The 18061-nt window shown below is 37.2% G+C and overlaps 2 protein-coding genes across 2 annotated transcripts; one reads left to right on the forward strand and one right to left on the reverse strand.

Moving 5' to 3' along the window:
• Nucleotides 1-3109, forward strand: LOC117989151 (uncharacterized). The gene is made up of 3 exons (XM_034976463.2): nt 1-139; nt 861-956; nt 1316-3109. The coding sequence occupies exons 1-3, from the start codon at nt 50-52 to the stop codon at nt 2486-2488; spliced, it is 1359 nt and encodes a 452-aa protein (XP_034832354.1). The 5' UTR covers nt 1-49; the 3' UTR covers nt 2489-3109.
• An 886-nt stretch (nt 3110-3995) lies between these two features.
• On the reverse strand, nt 3996-17202 carry LOC117989147 (centrosomal protein of 131 kDa-like). Its single transcript, XM_034976456.2, has 16 exons — nt 16996-17202; nt 16562-16679; nt 13585-15706; nt 13376-13465; nt 12864-12993; nt 12639-12746; nt 11549-11707; nt 11023-11067; nt 9881-10086; nt 9444-9580; nt 8438-8526; nt 8136-8347; nt 7706-7818; nt 6806-6864; nt 6225-6367; nt 3996-5781 (listed from the first exon to the last, which is right to left on the reverse strand). The coding sequence occupies exons 1-16, from the start codon at nt 17125-17127 to the stop codon at nt 5646-5648; spliced, it is 3999 nt and encodes a 1332-aa protein (XP_034832347.1). The 5' UTR covers nt 17128-17202; the 3' UTR covers nt 3996-5645.
• Between the last annotated feature and the right edge of the window lie 859 nt (nt 17203-18061).

Genomic DNA, 18061 nt, shown 5'->3' on the forward strand with positions numbered 1-18061 from the left:
GACGGACCTCCGGGGTCAAGTGGTGTTTTAGTTAGAGTTAATCGTAATAATGCCGTGCAGCGAAGACGATGACTCCCAAAGTGGTTTCATGTCGGAGCCAACTCCCGGCCAGAGGCTTTCCAAAGCTGAACTGCGGAAGGTGATGACTATTTAGTGATAGTAGTTTTTTACAAAAATCGACTTAAAGTTGAAACCTAATTAATATATTTACCCTAATGTGCTGCCTCGCATAAATATTGGTGAAAGCATGATCAAAATCGGTCCAGTGAATATAAAATATTATATTTAAATATCAAAATTTACAAACGGATTAAACATTGAATTAAAAATGGTGAAATAGTGAAGCGTATCCAATATCCATATTCCATGGATAGCACCGACTCAGTGAGCGTACCTGCCCAAAATTGTGTCGATTTAGATTTGAACCCATACCTACCTATTACCTACCAAGGCCGTAGCCAGAAATGCCAAAAATTTGAATCAAAAACGTGCTTTAACATTTTAAAATAATTTCACTTTATGTCCGGGATTTGGGGGGATATGAACCCTAAACCCATCCGCCCCTGGCTACGACCAGGAACCTAGGTATAACCCTTGGCGTCGTGACCAACAACCATCATTCTATGGGTCCAAATGACAAATGGGTTCATTGGAACTTGTCCTAATTTTTCTCAAGTGTTTTAAAACTCTATTGAAATCTGAGTGACTATATTAGGTATTTACTATTCAACAGTAAAAGGATTTTCAAAAACGGTTCAGTAATTATAATATACACATTGCCTTAAAAAGCGTCACAATACTGAAAATGTTTTTCTTGAATAAGTATAAAAAAATATTAAAACGTCACGTCATATTTTCAGACGAACAAACCAATTATGGAGAAAAAACGGCGCGCGCGCATCAACAACTGTCTCAACGAGTTGAAAGATTTACTCATGGATGCTACGGACAAAGACGTAAGTATTCATGAACTATTGTAACAAATGCTCCAAATCTAAAAAAAATTAACATATCGCATTTTGTATTTAAAATTTGTCCAGTTAAGTGGGCAACACTTAATTCAAAGAGTTAACAAAAAACTATAACGTTTACTGTCCTTGAAACCCAATATAGCACTTAGGGATATTAGATACAATTTTTGGGACGTTTTACGATAATGTCAGCCGCTTAGTGTCATGTCCAAATAAAATATAGAGTTGGAAATAATCAGAATAGGTCGATCATTTAAAATACTCCCTTCTCACCCCACTTAAAAGTTCAAGACACAGATAAAACCACAGAAGTAAATAACTAAAAAGATCCTTTTTATTTACAGCCTGCACGTCATTCGAAGCTAGAAAAAGCAGATATCCTCGAACTAACAGTAAAACATCTTCAAACTCTTCAAAGACAGCAACTAGCAGCAGCTATTGCCGCAGACCCAGCTGTTTTACACAGATTCAAAGCTGGATTCGGAGACTGTGCCGTTGAAGTCAGGAGATACCTCTCAAGACTTGCTAGCGTACCAACTGGCTTGAGATATCGACTTGGAAACCACTTGACGTCTTGTATATCTGGTATAGAACGCTTAAACCCTGACTATCCCCCTTTAGTGCCAGATCCATTACGCCTAGATGACGAAAGACCAAGCGCTTTCCATTATGTAAAAGCTACACGGCCAACTAGTCCACCTTTAAGTCCGTTGTCATGTGACTCAGCCTGTGACTCTTCAACTGAATTGGAGACTCCTCCTCGACCTGTACAAAATTTTCCTTTTCCCACACCTCCAAGCCGTTCTGCATCAGATCAAGACTCAAGTCCAGAACAAAAGGCTACTGTGTCCTCAACAACAATTTCTCCAGAAACCTTAAAGCAAGAAGCCTTAAGAAACAAGAAGTTCATGGAACCGTTATCAATAGTCATAGATGTAGAGAACTACAAAATTGGAATCGACGCATCACCTAAAAGAGCAATAGATTACTCAATACGACAGAAATTAAAACGGCATTCTGAAACTATAGGTCCGATAAAAAAACTAATAAAGCTTGATACTGAAAAACCTACTATAGCACCAAAATTAATAGGTCTAGAGCAATCCAGTTTAGTCCCAAATTTAATTAGTTTTGATACTGAAAAGACGGTGATACCAGAAAGAATAGCTTCGAATAGATTAAAAGTTGTTACCGATAAGATGGCAGGTAGTAAAGTCTTATTAGAAAAATCTTCAGCGTTCATGAAGATAGAAAGTGTACCAAGTTATCCTGAAAGAAAATTAACCCTTCCAGAAAGTATACCAGCTGTTACGGAAAGACGGCCCGCAGTTAATGTAGATATAAAGCCCATAATAGTACCTAGAAGTGTGATAAGTCATACGGCTGAATCTTTAGCTCAATCAAGTTTTCAAACTCCTTGGAAAGTTGAAGAAACAAAGGAAAAAGCTGAAGCGGATACAAGTTCGAAGTCACCACAGCAGAGTACGTCTAGTTCTGAAATGTGGAGACCTTGGTGAAACTAATTTAGACTAAAATATATGGGATATGATATAGTATACCTTCTTTTTTGTTGAAGGGGAATCTTCTTAAGATACCCGACGTCCTGGGACACACGTCGGGTCAAGTAGGATTTTTACCTACTAAAATCTTGGCCAATCTCAGCGTAATATACCTATTGGGAGGCTCTGAGATCTCTTACGAACACATCGATGCCCCCTTGTGTGACACCCATAGGGCTACTATGGATTTGTCTTCCAGTATTTAACGGATAGGTCCGTTATAAAGTGCCTTTTATGAAGAGATGCAAATAAAACCGTGTAATAATACGTACCGTAAATAATGTTGTACGTTAGAAGTAAGGAAAGGAAAACATAGATACACCGAAGTTCGATGGGTAAAAAGATTAGTCTATGACTGAGATCTGCACTTTAACTTTGCCCAGACTTGAGATTGAGTTAAAACGAGACAGATTTATGTGAGAGATATAGCTCTGTCTCGTTTTAACTCTGTCTTAAGTCCAAGCTAAGGCAGAGTGCGCTCTATAGATCTCACCCTAAGACTTACTGACTTTGTGAAGTTTTACATAAGTACATTTAAGTACATTTTTTTACGATACAAGTATTTACCTCTGTGGTATACTAATTATACTGTTTTATAAAAAATAATATTAAAAGGATATTTTTTTAGATTTATACAAAATAACGTCATTTTATTTCTCATGTCCTTGCTAGTAAACATTTTATTTATATATTCGTATATCAAATTATCGCAATTCCTAATGTTACCTACCATTGGGAGAGCTCGAGCTCAAATTGTCACACAAAAGGTACAGCTACCGCTCACTAGAACTTGTCCCTTGCCGTCATGTTGGTACCATTGCAGTTCATGAGTTCACACAATAATAAACCCTAAGTTCTAAGGAATACAGCAAACAAAGCAATGGTGCCAACATGACTGCAAAGGGCAAGAGAGAGAATTTTGTGCAAGGTCCTGGTATAGGTAAGGACCTGCGAGGGCAGAATACGGACATCTGCATCGACCAAAATGAATAATAATCAATCATCTGTCAGTAAGTACAGTACGCGGCAGAAAGTAATGTACCTACATCGACCTTTAGAAGGAGATAGCAGATTTGTAGAGCATTGTCTCTGTCGTTGAGACCGATAAAACGTCGTATAGGTAGGTATAAGTGACAGAGACAAAGCTCTACAAAGCCGAAATGTCATTCTTAAGGCTGGTGTACATTACCTTCTGCTGCGTACTGTAAGTTATTTGTCAAAAAAAGAACATACAATTTTTGACAGATACATGACGTTACATGGTTGCTAAGTAACAGCTTATCTATATACTACGGATAGATTGATTAGTAATTTTGGCTGTATGATTACACGCATACATTAAGATTTGCTTTAAAGGTTTCAACTTTCAAGGGTTTTATTACAAAAGTAAAAAAAAACAAGTTAAAAATAACTTTTACTATCACAAACATAAAGCATTTCATATTGTTTAAATAATATGCACACAAATAAATACACTTTCAAAATAACAAGCATAAATAATAAATTAAACGCACATTCAATATCACAAATCAATTATTAAATTATTCTAATTGGACGGATTTCTTATCATAATTCCACAAATAATAATTAATTAGGTACATATGCCCCCATCAAACAAGTCACAGAGCCCAAGCGGTACTCTGCAGTAGGTATAAAGCCGGGGAGTGTGGAACTCTCCACAACCTATATCTAGCAGTAGTCCCCTCAGGGTCTCAAAACGCACTTAAATCGCGGACTCTAATATCAAAGCATCAAACTCTCATCTGTGATCAAACTTGTAGGCATCCAGCTAATCAGTCCTACCCTCATTATAAAAGCGAAAGTGTGTTTGTTTGTTGGTTTGTCCTTCAATCACGTCGCAACGGTGCAACGGATTGACTTGTTTTTTGCATATATATTATGGGTATAGATAAAGACCTGTAAGGCTAACATGTGCACCACGAGAAAATTTTGTCTACGCATTTACTCGTCTTATTTGTATGAAGAAACACGAGATAATGCGTAGACAAAATTTTCTCGCGGGGCGCATGTTCATGTAGGCCCTCTGGAGAGTGACATAGGCTACTTTTTATCCTGAAAAATCAAAGAGTTCCTACGGGATTTTTGAAAAACTTAATTCCACGCGGACGAAGTCGCGGGCATCAGCTAGTAATATAAATAAATAAATAAATAAAACCTTCATTACTGAATTTACATTTAAAAATTAATTTAATTCTCGCACTTTAGTTCCTTTGCGATCAGAGCGTCTTCTGACGCATATGAGTCTGCTTTGTGCTTCTCTTGTCCATAGTGACCTCGCCGTCTGCTTTATATCGTTAACCCAGCGCTTCCTTTGTCTACGCCTTTTCCGCTTTGAGCCATCCCTAACTTCCTAGTCTGTCATAGCTTTGGTCCACTTCTTTGACTTCTCTCGAAGCATATGTCCACTGTCCAGTCCATCTCCATTTAAGTATTTTGGTTTGGATGACTACATCTTCGAGTTTGGTGATTTGTTTTAGATCTTTTCCTGTCCTTTCTGGTGAAGCCCAACATTTTAAATGGTTTTCTGGGTCAGCGCCCCTATTTGGCATCCGTAAGTCAGGGTAGGAAGAATGGATAGGTTAAAGAGTTTTCTTTTTGAAGACATATACAGTTCTTCATGATCTCTTTGAATGACCAGTATTTTCTCCATGCATTTGTCACTCTTCTTTCAATCTCTTGGTCCATACTCTATTTGATTATTAAACGAAATAACTTGCCAGAGGAAGTGTTACCATTGGTCATAACCTTTGTCTTTGATTTGTTCATAGTCAATCGCCCCTTCCTACTGTTCTGAGAGATTATGCTCCTTACCTCTACACTCCAAAAGAAAGACAAAACTTATTTTTTAACATGGAGTAACTATATCGAGGGTATAGTGTTAAAATCCAATATAATTCGTAAAATTTAACTTTATGTGTCAAATTTAATATCAAAAGTACGATTTTAGTCCTTATTTTAAAGGTGAACCGTACTTTTGACATGACAGTTGACACAGAGTTAAAATGGCGCATGAGGAGTCATTGTAATATAATAGGAGGACTATGAGTACCTCTATATCGCGGCAAGCTAAAAGCTCTTAAAAGTAAGTTAAGTATTATTTAGACTTCAAGAAATCTTTCCTTTGCTGCTGCAGTTTTTGTTCGAGGAGCGTGATCTTCTCCTGGTACTTGGCTGACTCTCTGGTCAAGGCTTGAATGGCGGAATCCTTTCGAGCCACAGCCACTTTTACTCTAGAACAATTTTTACAAAATTAGTGCGTGTTGTTGTATTTCATGAGGTCCGCTCAGCTTTGGTTGTAGTACTCGTAGTAGTGAGTTTGGGAGGAATATTCCTAAGTTACAATTTGATAATAAAATGCAGATTTTTCCATAAAGAAATAGAAGTGAGATATTCACGAAAAACCCTTCTTGGTGATCTTTGTATATAAGTCTAAAATGTTTAAATTGGGGACTTTTAAAATTACGTAATAAGTTTGAAAAGTATATGAAAAAATCTTTGCGAACGAAATCGCATAGAACCAGTACAATACATACTAGGCATAAAGCTGATGCACTTGCTCTTGCATGCGTCTTCTTCATGTCTTCTATTTCCTTCCGCAGCACGTCTACTCTCTCTCACTTTCTCCGTGAGATATATCCCTACTCCCTAGCGGTTGATAATGGGGATCACTCACTTGGCATACAACTGATGCATTTGCTCTTCGTGCGTCTTCTTCATGTCTTCTATCTCCTTCTGCAGCGCGTCCACTTTGCCGCGCCATGACGCCTCGCAATTTGCTCTCACCTCCTCCGCGCGGGATTCCAATTGAGTGTTTTTCTGAAATTCAACGTCACAGATAATACTTAAATTTTAAATTTACAGAAAATAAATCCATTGAGTTTATTCATAAAACATCAAAGCAATGGCCAAACGTCTACCAAAACACTTGTTATTACACAAACACACGGACCACTGTAGATTGCCTCGATTATTGGCAATGAATAGCAATTCACTCTATCAAAACTTAACTTATGATATACAGTTAATGATTACACCTAAACTTGGTGTAAATATTCTTCTTAAATAAATAAATTAAAAAAAAAAACTACTCTCATATGGTTCGGTCAGATTTATCCTGCAAGAAACGTGTCGTGCAAGAATGAGCCTCAATATACATTCTACAGCATGTATGGGACGCTCTTTTCGCGGTGGTGTTTCATGTTTCCCCCCATTGTTGAAACCTTAATTTCTGTACTATTGTATCAATGTACTCACCTCAATCAGAACTCTGTTTCTTGTCTCAAGCTGACTAATCATTACTTCAAGTTCCGCACCTAAAATTGAAAATTCGTACTCATTTATTATAGTATCAATTTTAACCGATTTAGATTTAGATTTAGATTTATTCATTTATTGCATGATACATTATTTACATTATAATACATTATAATTTAAGTATAATCATTGCATACAATAGAAAAGTTCAGTAGGTATATAGATTAGCAAAATGAGTTACAATGATACCCAAACACAATTAAACACTGAGTACATACCTAAACTTATCTGGAACAATATTTTAAAAGAAATAAATGAGTGTACAAAAAATAAAATAAAATTACAACATTAGAACAACAAAATTAGAATATAAAAATGTCAAGTGGTATATGAGCAATATAAAACTAATTAATTATCATCTATCAATTATTATCAGAAATTATTACAATATTATTATTTCATTACAAGGAGCATTCGTTTGTCAATCAAGTCACTTTGTTGCAAAGAATTCGTTTACTATATAAAAGTTCTTAGCAAGTAACCATTTTTTGAGCTTGTAAATAAATTGTTTTGTTGGGAGCATTTTTATTTCCATATGTAGCTTGTTAAATATCTTAATGTACATGGCGTAACAATTTTTCTGATAAAGTGTTGTTTTTGAAATTCTATCGAATACCAGTTTCCAAGAGGTTCTATTTTTATGTTTGGATAACCAAAAACGGTCGTTTAATTAGAAAAATTGTAAACTAAGTAGCTTATGCCTGCGATTAGCTTATGCTCCGTGAACTGCACAAATTCCAAGACCCCTATTGTAGGTGTTGTATATTCAAAAATCCTTCTATTAGCCATTATTTTGACGATCATAAGATGGAATATCCGACATGTGTGATGTGAACTTACATCTGTCTTCGGTCTGGCGTATTCTGGCTTGAGCGTCTTGGTATCTCTTGAGAGTGGCTTGCTCCGTTTCTGCCAGTTCTTTTAATTCGGCTTCGTACTGCTCTTTGGTTCTCCTGAAAAATTATTGTTACTTTGGAATTGCCCTTATTGGCCCAATATAATATTTTTAATAGTACCTATATTCATTCGTTTCATTGATTTAAAATTCAATTAAAAACTTTCTAATAAAATAATAATCTAATATAAAAATATGAAATAAAATAATAATTCTAAAGGCTCTCCATCTCATTCCAACGTACACTATAATAGTTTTTCCGTTCGTTTCTTACTTTCACTGCTTATTTTCTAACAGGATTGTTAATAGCTTTCCCTATCTCTTTCTTACCTAAACTAAACGTATCATTCTATCACTTTCTACCTTATCACTTACCTTAATGCATCTTGTAGTTCTTTTCTCCCTGCTTGAGCTTCAGCCTCCATGCTTTCAATAGCTTTCTCGATCTCCTTATCTCTTTCTAGCTTATGCTGTGCGGCTATCTCTGTCACTTTCTTTTTCAACAGTAGTTGCTGGTCAGCTTCGTAATCTTTCTTGTATTGTTCAAATTCCTTTTCTAATTCTTCGCGTTTCTGTTTTAATTTTATCTGAAAAAAATAGTTTTAATATCCTTTGAACTATATTATTCTAAAAATAATTTGATACTCCTTTATGATTAAGTTATAGATTACACTTACTTCCAATTTTTCTTTCTCTTTTACAATTTCCTGTTCTAATTGTTCTCTCTTTTCATCTAATATTTTTTCTTGTTCACTCTTCCAATTATCTTTAAAGATTAAAAAATATTATTACTTATTTCGAACGTCCTAAGTTTTTGGAACAGAGAGATTTGAGTTTTTTAAGCAATGCATCCAATCCAAATTCGAAAATTCTCAATCCGAAGTAGCCGGAGATAGTACCTATCTACTTACGATTTATGAGGGGTGGTACAATAGATCCGAATTTTGTTTCATGGCTTCAGAAAACGAAATTCAGATCTAAATAGTGCGCAACCCTATGACTGCTTCGGATCAAGAATTCTCGGATTCAGATCGGATGCAGTGCGCCAGGAGCCTAAATAAATTCTATAACGTATGATTCACAATGGAGATTTAGGCAACGTTTCCACCAAAACGGAGCGGAGAGGAAATGTGTTCAGTCGACGTCGGGCTTAACTTACGCACGTCATACGTGTGAAGTTACTTAATTTTAAGACTATTTAGTTTAATTAAGTTGTTGGTTTTCCAAATATAATAAAAAATTACAATAAAATTACATTACTTTAAAGAGTAATATATATATAAATATATATAAATAGAGTCATCCAGGGGGCGATGGAGAGAGCTATGCTTGGAGTTTCTCTACGTGATCAAATCAGAAATGAGGAGATCCGTAGGAGAACTAGAGTAACCGACATAGCTCAACGGGGTGCGAAGCTGAAGTGGCAATGGGCAGGGCACATAGTTCATACAACCGATAGACGTTGGGGTCCCAAGGTGCTGGAATGGCGACCTCGCACCGGAAGACGCAGCGTTGGAAGACCCCCCACTAGGTGGACGGACGACATCAGACGAGTCGCAGGGAGCCGCTGGATCCAGGCGGCGCAAGACCGTGGCGTGTGGAAGTCCCTACAAGAGACCTATGTCCAGCAGTGGACGTCTATTGGTTGATGATGATGATGATGAAAGAGTAATAATAACTAACCAAGTTCCATTTTTTGCATTTTCTCCTTCTCAGCAAGTCCTGCAGCGACTCGTTCGTTCTCTGCGCGCATCTCCGCCACCAGACGAGTGCGTTGCTCTTGGTACGATAATTCCAATTCCAGAATTTGTTTCTCCATTCTGGAATACATGTCATGTAATAAGATTCCAGACAATTCCGAATTCTGATTACAACTCTGCTGCATGTTTAGCATTGAGACACTCAGTTTGTTCTGTGTGAAACATCTCTTTCTCACTTACCTAGAGCTTCCTAGCTGCCTCTCTTTCAACAAAAAGCAGCCTCCTTTTCTTGCTCGAGATTTCTTCTCAATTCTTCCAACTCCGCTGCATGTTTGGCATTGAGACGGCCAGTTCGTTCTGCGTGGAACATCTTCAGATCATTCCTAACCTAACTTGGTATTTCCCATCTCTCTCACTTACCTAGAGCTTCCTAGGTGCCTCTCTTTCAACAAAGCAGCCTCCTTTTCTTGCTCGAGATTTATTCTCAATTCTTCCAACTCCGCTGCATGTTTGGCATTGAGACGGCCAGTTTGCTCTGCGTGGAACATCTTCAGATCTGTTACTTCCTTCTGCTGACGTTCTGCCATTTCGCGTAATTCACCTTCTAGACCTTTGACTGTGAGTTCCTTTAAATAAAAGTGAATCCAATTAATTTTATTTTACGTAGACCAACATACGATACTTATTTGAATTTACTAGAATGCGAGCTTTCAATCAAAAACTCTTGATTGGGATCAAAAGGTTACATTACGCGTCCGAAAGTATTGTAGAGCATTGTTTCTGTCACTTATACCTATATTACATTTTTTCGATATCAACGACAGAGACAGTGCTCTACTAATTTGCTATTTTATTTATTTTATTTTATTATAAAGGCACACAAAACAGGTTTCAGCTATAAATGGACCAAATAAAAATAAAAAACAATAGATTAAGATCTAAGCGGTAACCCCTAATATGTGTACACAACAATGCTTAAATAAATATATGCACTTACTAACTGATATGATACAATTAAAAACACAGAAAAAAGAAATACAAGAAAATTAACTATGAAAAATATACTTAAAGTGGAGAAGATGCAAAATGTTGATAAATATGTTTTTTTAAATGTGTTCAAATTATTATTAAAAATGTTAATATTATGGTTAGCTGTGAAAATGTGCGACACATACGGACAACGGGATTGTAAAAGGAAGTATTGTTCTTATATACACTAAGTCAAAGTCAAAGTCAAGTCAAATAATTTATTCAAAATAGGTAATAAATGACGCTTATTGATGGTCTGGTATGGTGTTAGATTTGTAAGATATAGTGGTGATAATTATAACGCAAACTTAAAACTAAAGCTACGAGGGTTCCAAACGCGCCCAGGTCTGAGAAGAGCCCACAACAAACTCAGCCGGGTATTCTTTTTATTATCACCACTTTACGGTATTTACACCACTAAGGGCAAAAGGTCTAGGGTTTCTAAATCGGACATTATAATTAATATTAATCAACGATAGCTATCTCCTTCTAAAGGTCGATGTACATTACTTTCGGCCGCGTACGGTACGTACCTTTATCTTTTCAGCTTTCTGTCGCACCCATCTTTGTCTCGCTACCTGAAAATAAATAAGGTTTAAAATATTTTTTTTTAAGACATACTAAGGCTGAAATCTCTAGAGCGTACTTTGAGTTTGCTCAGATTTAAGGTTGAGTTAAAACGAGACTTATATGAGAGATATAGCTCTGTCTCATTTTCACTCTGTCTTAAGTCTAAGCAAATTCAGAGTGCGCTCTATACCCTAATTTCAAGTATTGGCAATAGTAATAAAAGTGAACAAAAACACAAAGTTGCGTGAGTGTTTCAGACACTTTTTGAACGCAATTGTGGATTCTTTGACCAAATAATCTATTGAAATTTTGATGATGCATGATGTTTATAGTGCGACAAGGCTCTCTTGGCACTTGAATGAAATTGACAGGGGGGGCGCTGTTGGAGGACAAAGGCTTAGAATATTCAAACAAGAACAAAGGGCACACTTGACGGCAACGTTAGTTCTGATTTTCGCCACGCGCCAAGTTAGCCTTGTCGCACTGTACCTGTTGCGCGGCCGCCATCTTGTCGTGCTGGTTCCTCAGCTCCAGTTTGTATCGCTCCTCGAGCGCCTGCGCAGAACGCTTCCAGCGCTCCTCGAGCGATCGGCGCTCGTCCACCAGTTGCTCTATGCGATGGTTTAATGTTTTCTTGTCGTTTATTAGCTGGGAAAGACCACACTGAAATCTTTTTAACACGTTTCGGCACCGTGATGGGTCATGGATTGTGACGGAGATACTGCCTTTGCGTCAACTCAATAAATAAATAATCTTTGATTTCAAGCATAGTTTCATCATCATCATAATCAACCCTAACGGGCAGATTCACCTACCGAGTAGTGAAGCGAGACAGTAAAATGTCACTCGGCCGAGACAGTGCTGTGGCTGAGAAATTGCACTCGTTAAAGTGTTTATACCAACCGAGTACTCGGCCGAGGACACTGACTCGCCACTGTACTCGGTAGGTGTAATCTGCCCTTTAGCCGGCTCACTACAGAGCACAGCACCTCGATTGCGGAAAACTTGCATCAATCATTATTACAATCTCAATTGTTCCGATTGGCTGAATTTGTGTGATTCTTGTTGCAACAATGTATGTAGCCAATAGTGAGCGAGCGTCAACCAATCAGAGGTGATTGCGATCGTGACATTGTAGCTGTCATTCTCCCGCAATCGAGGTGCCGGTCTCCTCTCAGAGTATGGACTACACTACAGAGTACGGGTATCTCTCAGAAACGATGGCCAAAAGCCTTCTCTGGTTTTGGCCGTAGTCTACCACGCTGGCCATGAGCGGATTGGTAGACTTCACACACCTTTGAGAACATTATGGAGATCTCTGAGGCATGCAGGTTTCCTCACGATGTTTTCCTTTATTTAATTACTTAGAACTTAGAGGTGCGTGCCCGGGATCGAACGCCCAACCTCCAATTAGAAGGCGGACGTCCTAACCACTAGGCTATCACAGCTCATTCATAGTTTACAAAAGAAAAATAGTTTAATAACTTAACTATGTTACTAAGTAACTATGTTAATTTCACAGACAAAATATAGTGAAGGATTTTGTACCCAGGAACTATTTAAATAAGACTATACAAACCTGATCAATGAAGCTCTGGTGTCTCTTTATGGTCTCCTCGCACTCCTGCTTCACTCTGGCGATGTTACGATGCGACTGTTTCTCCAAGTTGCTCACTTTTGATATCATCTGAAATAAAATATATAGCATCTAAATATCACGATGAACATGACGATAATTGTTCAAAATGTCCCGTGCGAAGCCGTGGCGGGTCACTAGTGCATAATATAACATAGATTAGTATACCTGTTCTTTATGATTAGTGAGGCTTTCCTGCAGCAGCGCGATGCAACACGACCTCTCTTCCAACTGAAGTGAAGCTGTCACGAGTCTCTGTGCCAGTTCTGTTTGAGGCAGTTTCAGAAGTCCCTCTAATCTGAAAGAAGAGCAGAATTTACATTAAATAATAATAGAAATGTATTTAATTTTATAGTAGACAATCTATAAAAGTCTCCCGTTAATATCAGTTCAGTTTAGCAGTATTTAGTTTAGTTTGTAGATTGTACAACATTTTCTTATTTTGAATTCTATGCCACACTCCAAAAAAAATGATGATAATTATACTTACTTGAAAAAAAATTACATTTGGACTTTTCGACATTTACTTCAGAAATGTAGGTATAGTCCAAAGCAGACAGGAAGCCGCTGGATTCACATGGCCGCGGCGTGAAAGTCCCTACAAGAGAAGAGACCTGTGCTATGTCCAATAGAGAGCAGAGGACGACTATCTGTTGATGACGACGCGACGGTTTACTTACTTGGGAATAGTTTGAGGAGTTGTATTTGTGACTACCGACAGTGCATCATTTGCGCTTTGTTCAACCTTTTCCAAGAACTCGAAGATTTCCCTGAAATAAAACAAACCATGAAACAAAATATAACTTATATTTTATGATGTTTAAAACTGTTGTCTTTAAATTACGTTAATAATGGATTCTTGCATTCTTATAAAAACATAATTTCTTACATAAAATTATCCTTAGGAGTTGGACACCTTTCTTGTTCCTTATCTTCTGACTCTTTACCACCGTTTACATTACTGACAGATGTTATGGGATTTTCACCGTAACTTTCTATCTCCTTTAACATTGAATAAATATCCAATACTGTGGATTTTGAGTTCAGTTCTTTCGGTTTTGGGGTTCCGGGAATTTGAAGACTTTGAGATTCAATTGCTTCCTTAACTTCTTCTATAGGCGGGCTGTCTGATTTGTCCGAATCTGCCTTGATTGTCTGTGGCGATTCGGATGCCATTGCTAAATTATCTATGTCAAGAAGTCTAGGTGATGGGGCAGTCAGTGACATCCATGAATCAATATCTTTATCATTTTGCACGTCTTGTAGTCTTGCACTTGATGGTGTTCGCAATGTGAGCGCATTTTTCTGATTCCTTGCAATGGTTGGTGCGTTACTTCTCTCGAGGTTATTTTTGGCAGTCCTATTGTTCCAAAACTGTTTATAACTCGTGTTCTCCTCGACTTTAGAATGAATGTTGTTTAGCTTTTTATCATACTTTTTTAAGATTTTACCTTCCTTTGAATAATCGCCTTTGATTTTAAGGTAGTTCTGTATCAGTTCTTTCGTTGTTACTTTAGAAATATTATCGCGTTTGACGTCTAAAGAATTTTTATCGCTTACAGGATCGCTTAAGGTCTCGCTTTCTTGGGAATTTTCTGTAGAATTATTTCTGTTTTCGTTAGAATCGTTATTAGAATGGTGTTGAAATAATTCATCAATGTTTAGCGGTGTCGGTGATATAGCATCTGTTTTTATATCTTTTAATGTTAACTCGTGTAAATTGTTTATAGCTTCCAATTCTTTTTTATAATCTTCGATAACTTTAGAAGTATACGCTTTTGTACTACTGTTTAAAAGATATGTGGGATATTTAAAGTTGTCTTTTTCGCCCTCAGCTGTTTCTTTAACGACTTCACTAGTTCCTGGAATATGAATTTCACTTTTGGTTGGAGAATTTTGAGGTGGTAAAGCCAGATGTCCTTCTTTCTTTAAGAAGAAATCTTTATAGAGCAATCTACTGTGATTTAAGGGCTCTACCCATTTCTTATCACTTTGACTGTTAGTATAATCTTTTTCATTCAAAAGCTCCAAGCTTTTCGGCTGATCGTGCATAAGCACATTAAAATCTGTTTCTTTTTTAAATGCTGGTGTAGGAAGAGAATAATTAGAAGCAATGCCTTTGTCCTCTTTCATGCAACTATCTGGGTAACCAGAATCTTTGGATGAAGTGTCTGTATGAATAACAGTACTTGACAATGTTGCCTTGTAGGGGTCGGCATTTGCATGAATATCGTTGTAAAAGTTGCTATAGTTTTTAGTGTCATTCATAAAATAGTTTGATTGTTTTTGATAATTATCAATTTTATCATTTTCTCCAGAGTTGAGAATTTCCAGGTTTTCTCTGTTTAAATTTTGATTTTCATTGATATCATAGTTCTCTGGCGATGGACTTGCCGTATTATTATTTTGAGAAGGAATACTATCAAGATCTTGCGTTGATTCCTCTTCTACTAACGACAGTTGCTGTTTAGTAAGATATAAATGACGTGAATATGCATCAATAGATCTTTTTATCTCATTATTAGCAGGAGCAAAAGAAACCCTGCCTGTTAAAGCATCCTCATTTTTAATATCACCATCAAGAGAAAGGAAGTATGACTCATAAGTTACATTCTTAAATTGAGGTGAGGTACTTCTTAGTTGAAATAAATCTTTATTTCTAATAGGTGATGTTGATCTTTGAGATTTTTCTTTAATAGTAACTTCTACCCCATAATTATTGTCAATATTACCGCTACCACCTAACCCATTTATTGAACTATCCATAACCTTTCGCCCTTTTTTGGCAATGTTTCTATACTTTAAGAAATTTTTTGGAATGTTTCTGTTTTTGACACCAGATTGCGCTTTAGCTTTAATCTTGCTGCCTAAACTAATAAAAGTATCTTCAGAGCCATAATCAGAAGCATTGCTACTTATCTCTCTATTATTAATTGCTGGATCTAAGTAGACTTTCGAGTTTGAGAGTAATTCTTCTGTAGGTGGCAACACTTTTACACTTAGTGGTGAATCTGAAATTTGAAACGAATTGGTTATACTACTGAGTCTAGGCTGACAATTGAGATTTTTATGTAACATACTCCGACTCTATTCAGACTTAAGACTTAGAGTTGAAACAAGACAGTTTTATATCAGAACCATGTCTAATTTAAATACCTATTAAGTAAACCTTTAAAATTGATATAAAGTTTCAGATTTTTAAAGTAGGTCTTTGGTCTCTTAGAGTTATGTGCACAATGAAATATAACTTGCTTTAATGGTCAAGGAAAACATCGTGAGGAAACCAACATTCCTGAGAGTTCTCTCCATAATGTTCTCAAAGGTGTGTGGAGTCTGCCGATTCACACTGGGCCAGCGAAGTGGACTATGACCTAAACTCTTCTCATTCTAAGAGGAGACCCATACTCAATAGTGGGCCGGTGATGGTTTGATCATGATGATGACCCCTGAATCAAATTACATAGAGATCAGTTCAGCAGTCGAGCCATTAAAAAAGTAACAGACAGACATATTTTCACATTACAAATAGTACTTACATAGGAGAACTAGAGTAACTGACATAGCTCAACGGGTTGCGAAGCTGAAGTGGCAATGGGCAGGGCACATAGTTCGGAAACCAATAGACGTTGGGGTCCCAAGGTGCTGCAATGGTGACCTCGCACCAGAAGACGCAGTGTTGGAAGACCCTCCACACAGTGGACGGACGACATCAGACGAGTCGCAGGGAGCCACTGGATTCGGATGGCGCAAGACCGTGGTGTGTGAACGTCCCTACAAGAGACCTATGCCCAGCAGTGGACGTCTATCGGTTGAGGATGATGATGATAATGATGATGATGAATAGTACTTATGGATTTAAATCTTACTATTATAAGATTGCAGCAAATCAGCACTGAATGTCTTTAGTAAAGACCTCGTAGACGGAGACCTGTCTTTGGTGTCTGCTGAGAATGGTCTTTTATATCGTTCCTGGTTATCCTTATCCTGTGTACAATAACAAAACCAAACACACCTCTAAAAGTATATCACAAAAATAACTTGAATAGCTGACAGCTGCGACTTTGTTTGTGTGGATTTAGATTTTAAAAATCCTGTAGGAACTCTTTGATTTTCTGGGATAATAAGTAGTCTATGTCACTCTCCTCTTTCATTAGGTTAGTATATCCATGCAAAAATCACGTCAATCCAATGCTCCGTTGTGACGCGAGGAAATGATATGCCAAGAAATATGGTTGTATGAAAATGCCTTTTTAAAAGGGCTTAACCTTTTATAAGAGGCAAGGATTAATAAAATCGGTACCGGGCAGCAGGAATTTTGCAGCGCAGACCGCGGTCGGTTTTTTACGTTCTTCTTTTCGTCTTTTTTCTTACTTCTGTAGTTTAGGTTCACCGGCGAGCCGAGCAGTCGCAGGTTATTGTTTTCCTTCGACATTCCTGCTCCAGCATTGGCTAGTAATCCATAAAATTATCAATAATATCGCTGACATTTTTTATCATTTTCTTCAGTTTGTTGACAAACTGTCGAGCTGTTGCTAGGCAACGCCAGAGGCAGCTTTCAAAAAGCGTTTTGTTGAGATTTCAATGCAGTTAGTAGTTTACATAATATACCTAGGTAACCAATGATATTAGAAGAAAAAGAGGTAGATAGGTTACTTATATCAAATTCGATGTTTACAAATGGCACGCTGCGTCAGCGCCGAAAGACTCAACACACATAAACGCATAGATAGTATTTTAACCTCACACAACAGAGAGTAAAGGACGGTGAACTAATAACCTCAGCTTCAGTTGCGCACGAAAAAAAGACGGTTATATTTTGCACTACCTCGTCCTGCACAGAAGAGTGGAAGAAGGACGGATATATGCCTAATAATGCGAGCGTAAAAGAGACGGGACGAGACGGTAAACTAGAAACTCCAAAGAAAAAAAAAACAGTAAAGTCTTTTCGGCTAATGCCGATTTATGCCTACACTGTAGTTGTATAGTAAAATAAAAACCTTATACTGTGGTATTTAATATATTACGAACTAGCTTTTTCCCGCGGTTCCGCTCGTTTTTAGGGTTCCGTGCCCAACGGGACCCTATTATTAGTAATAGGGTCCCGTTGGGCACGGCCTCCGCTGTCTGTACGTCCATCTGTCAGCGGGCTGTATCTCGTAAGCCGTAATAAGTAGACAGTTGAAATTTTCACAGAATGTATTTCTATTGCCGCTTTAACAAAAATAATAAAAATTAAATTAAATTAAATCCTTCCCTAAAACAGGAAATATGCACACTATTTGAATTGTCAATACTCAGAAGAGACCTATCTGTTTATTTTATATTCTTTGATCGGAAACTTTAAAATACGTACAACGATAACTTGA

This window comes from Maniola hyperantus, chromosome 15, assembly GCF_902806685.2.
Source record: "Maniola hyperantus chromosome 15, iAphHyp1.2, whole genome shotgun sequence".
Taxonomy (NCBI): Eukaryota; Metazoa; Arthropoda; class Insecta; order Lepidoptera; family Nymphalidae; genus Maniola; species Maniola hyperantus.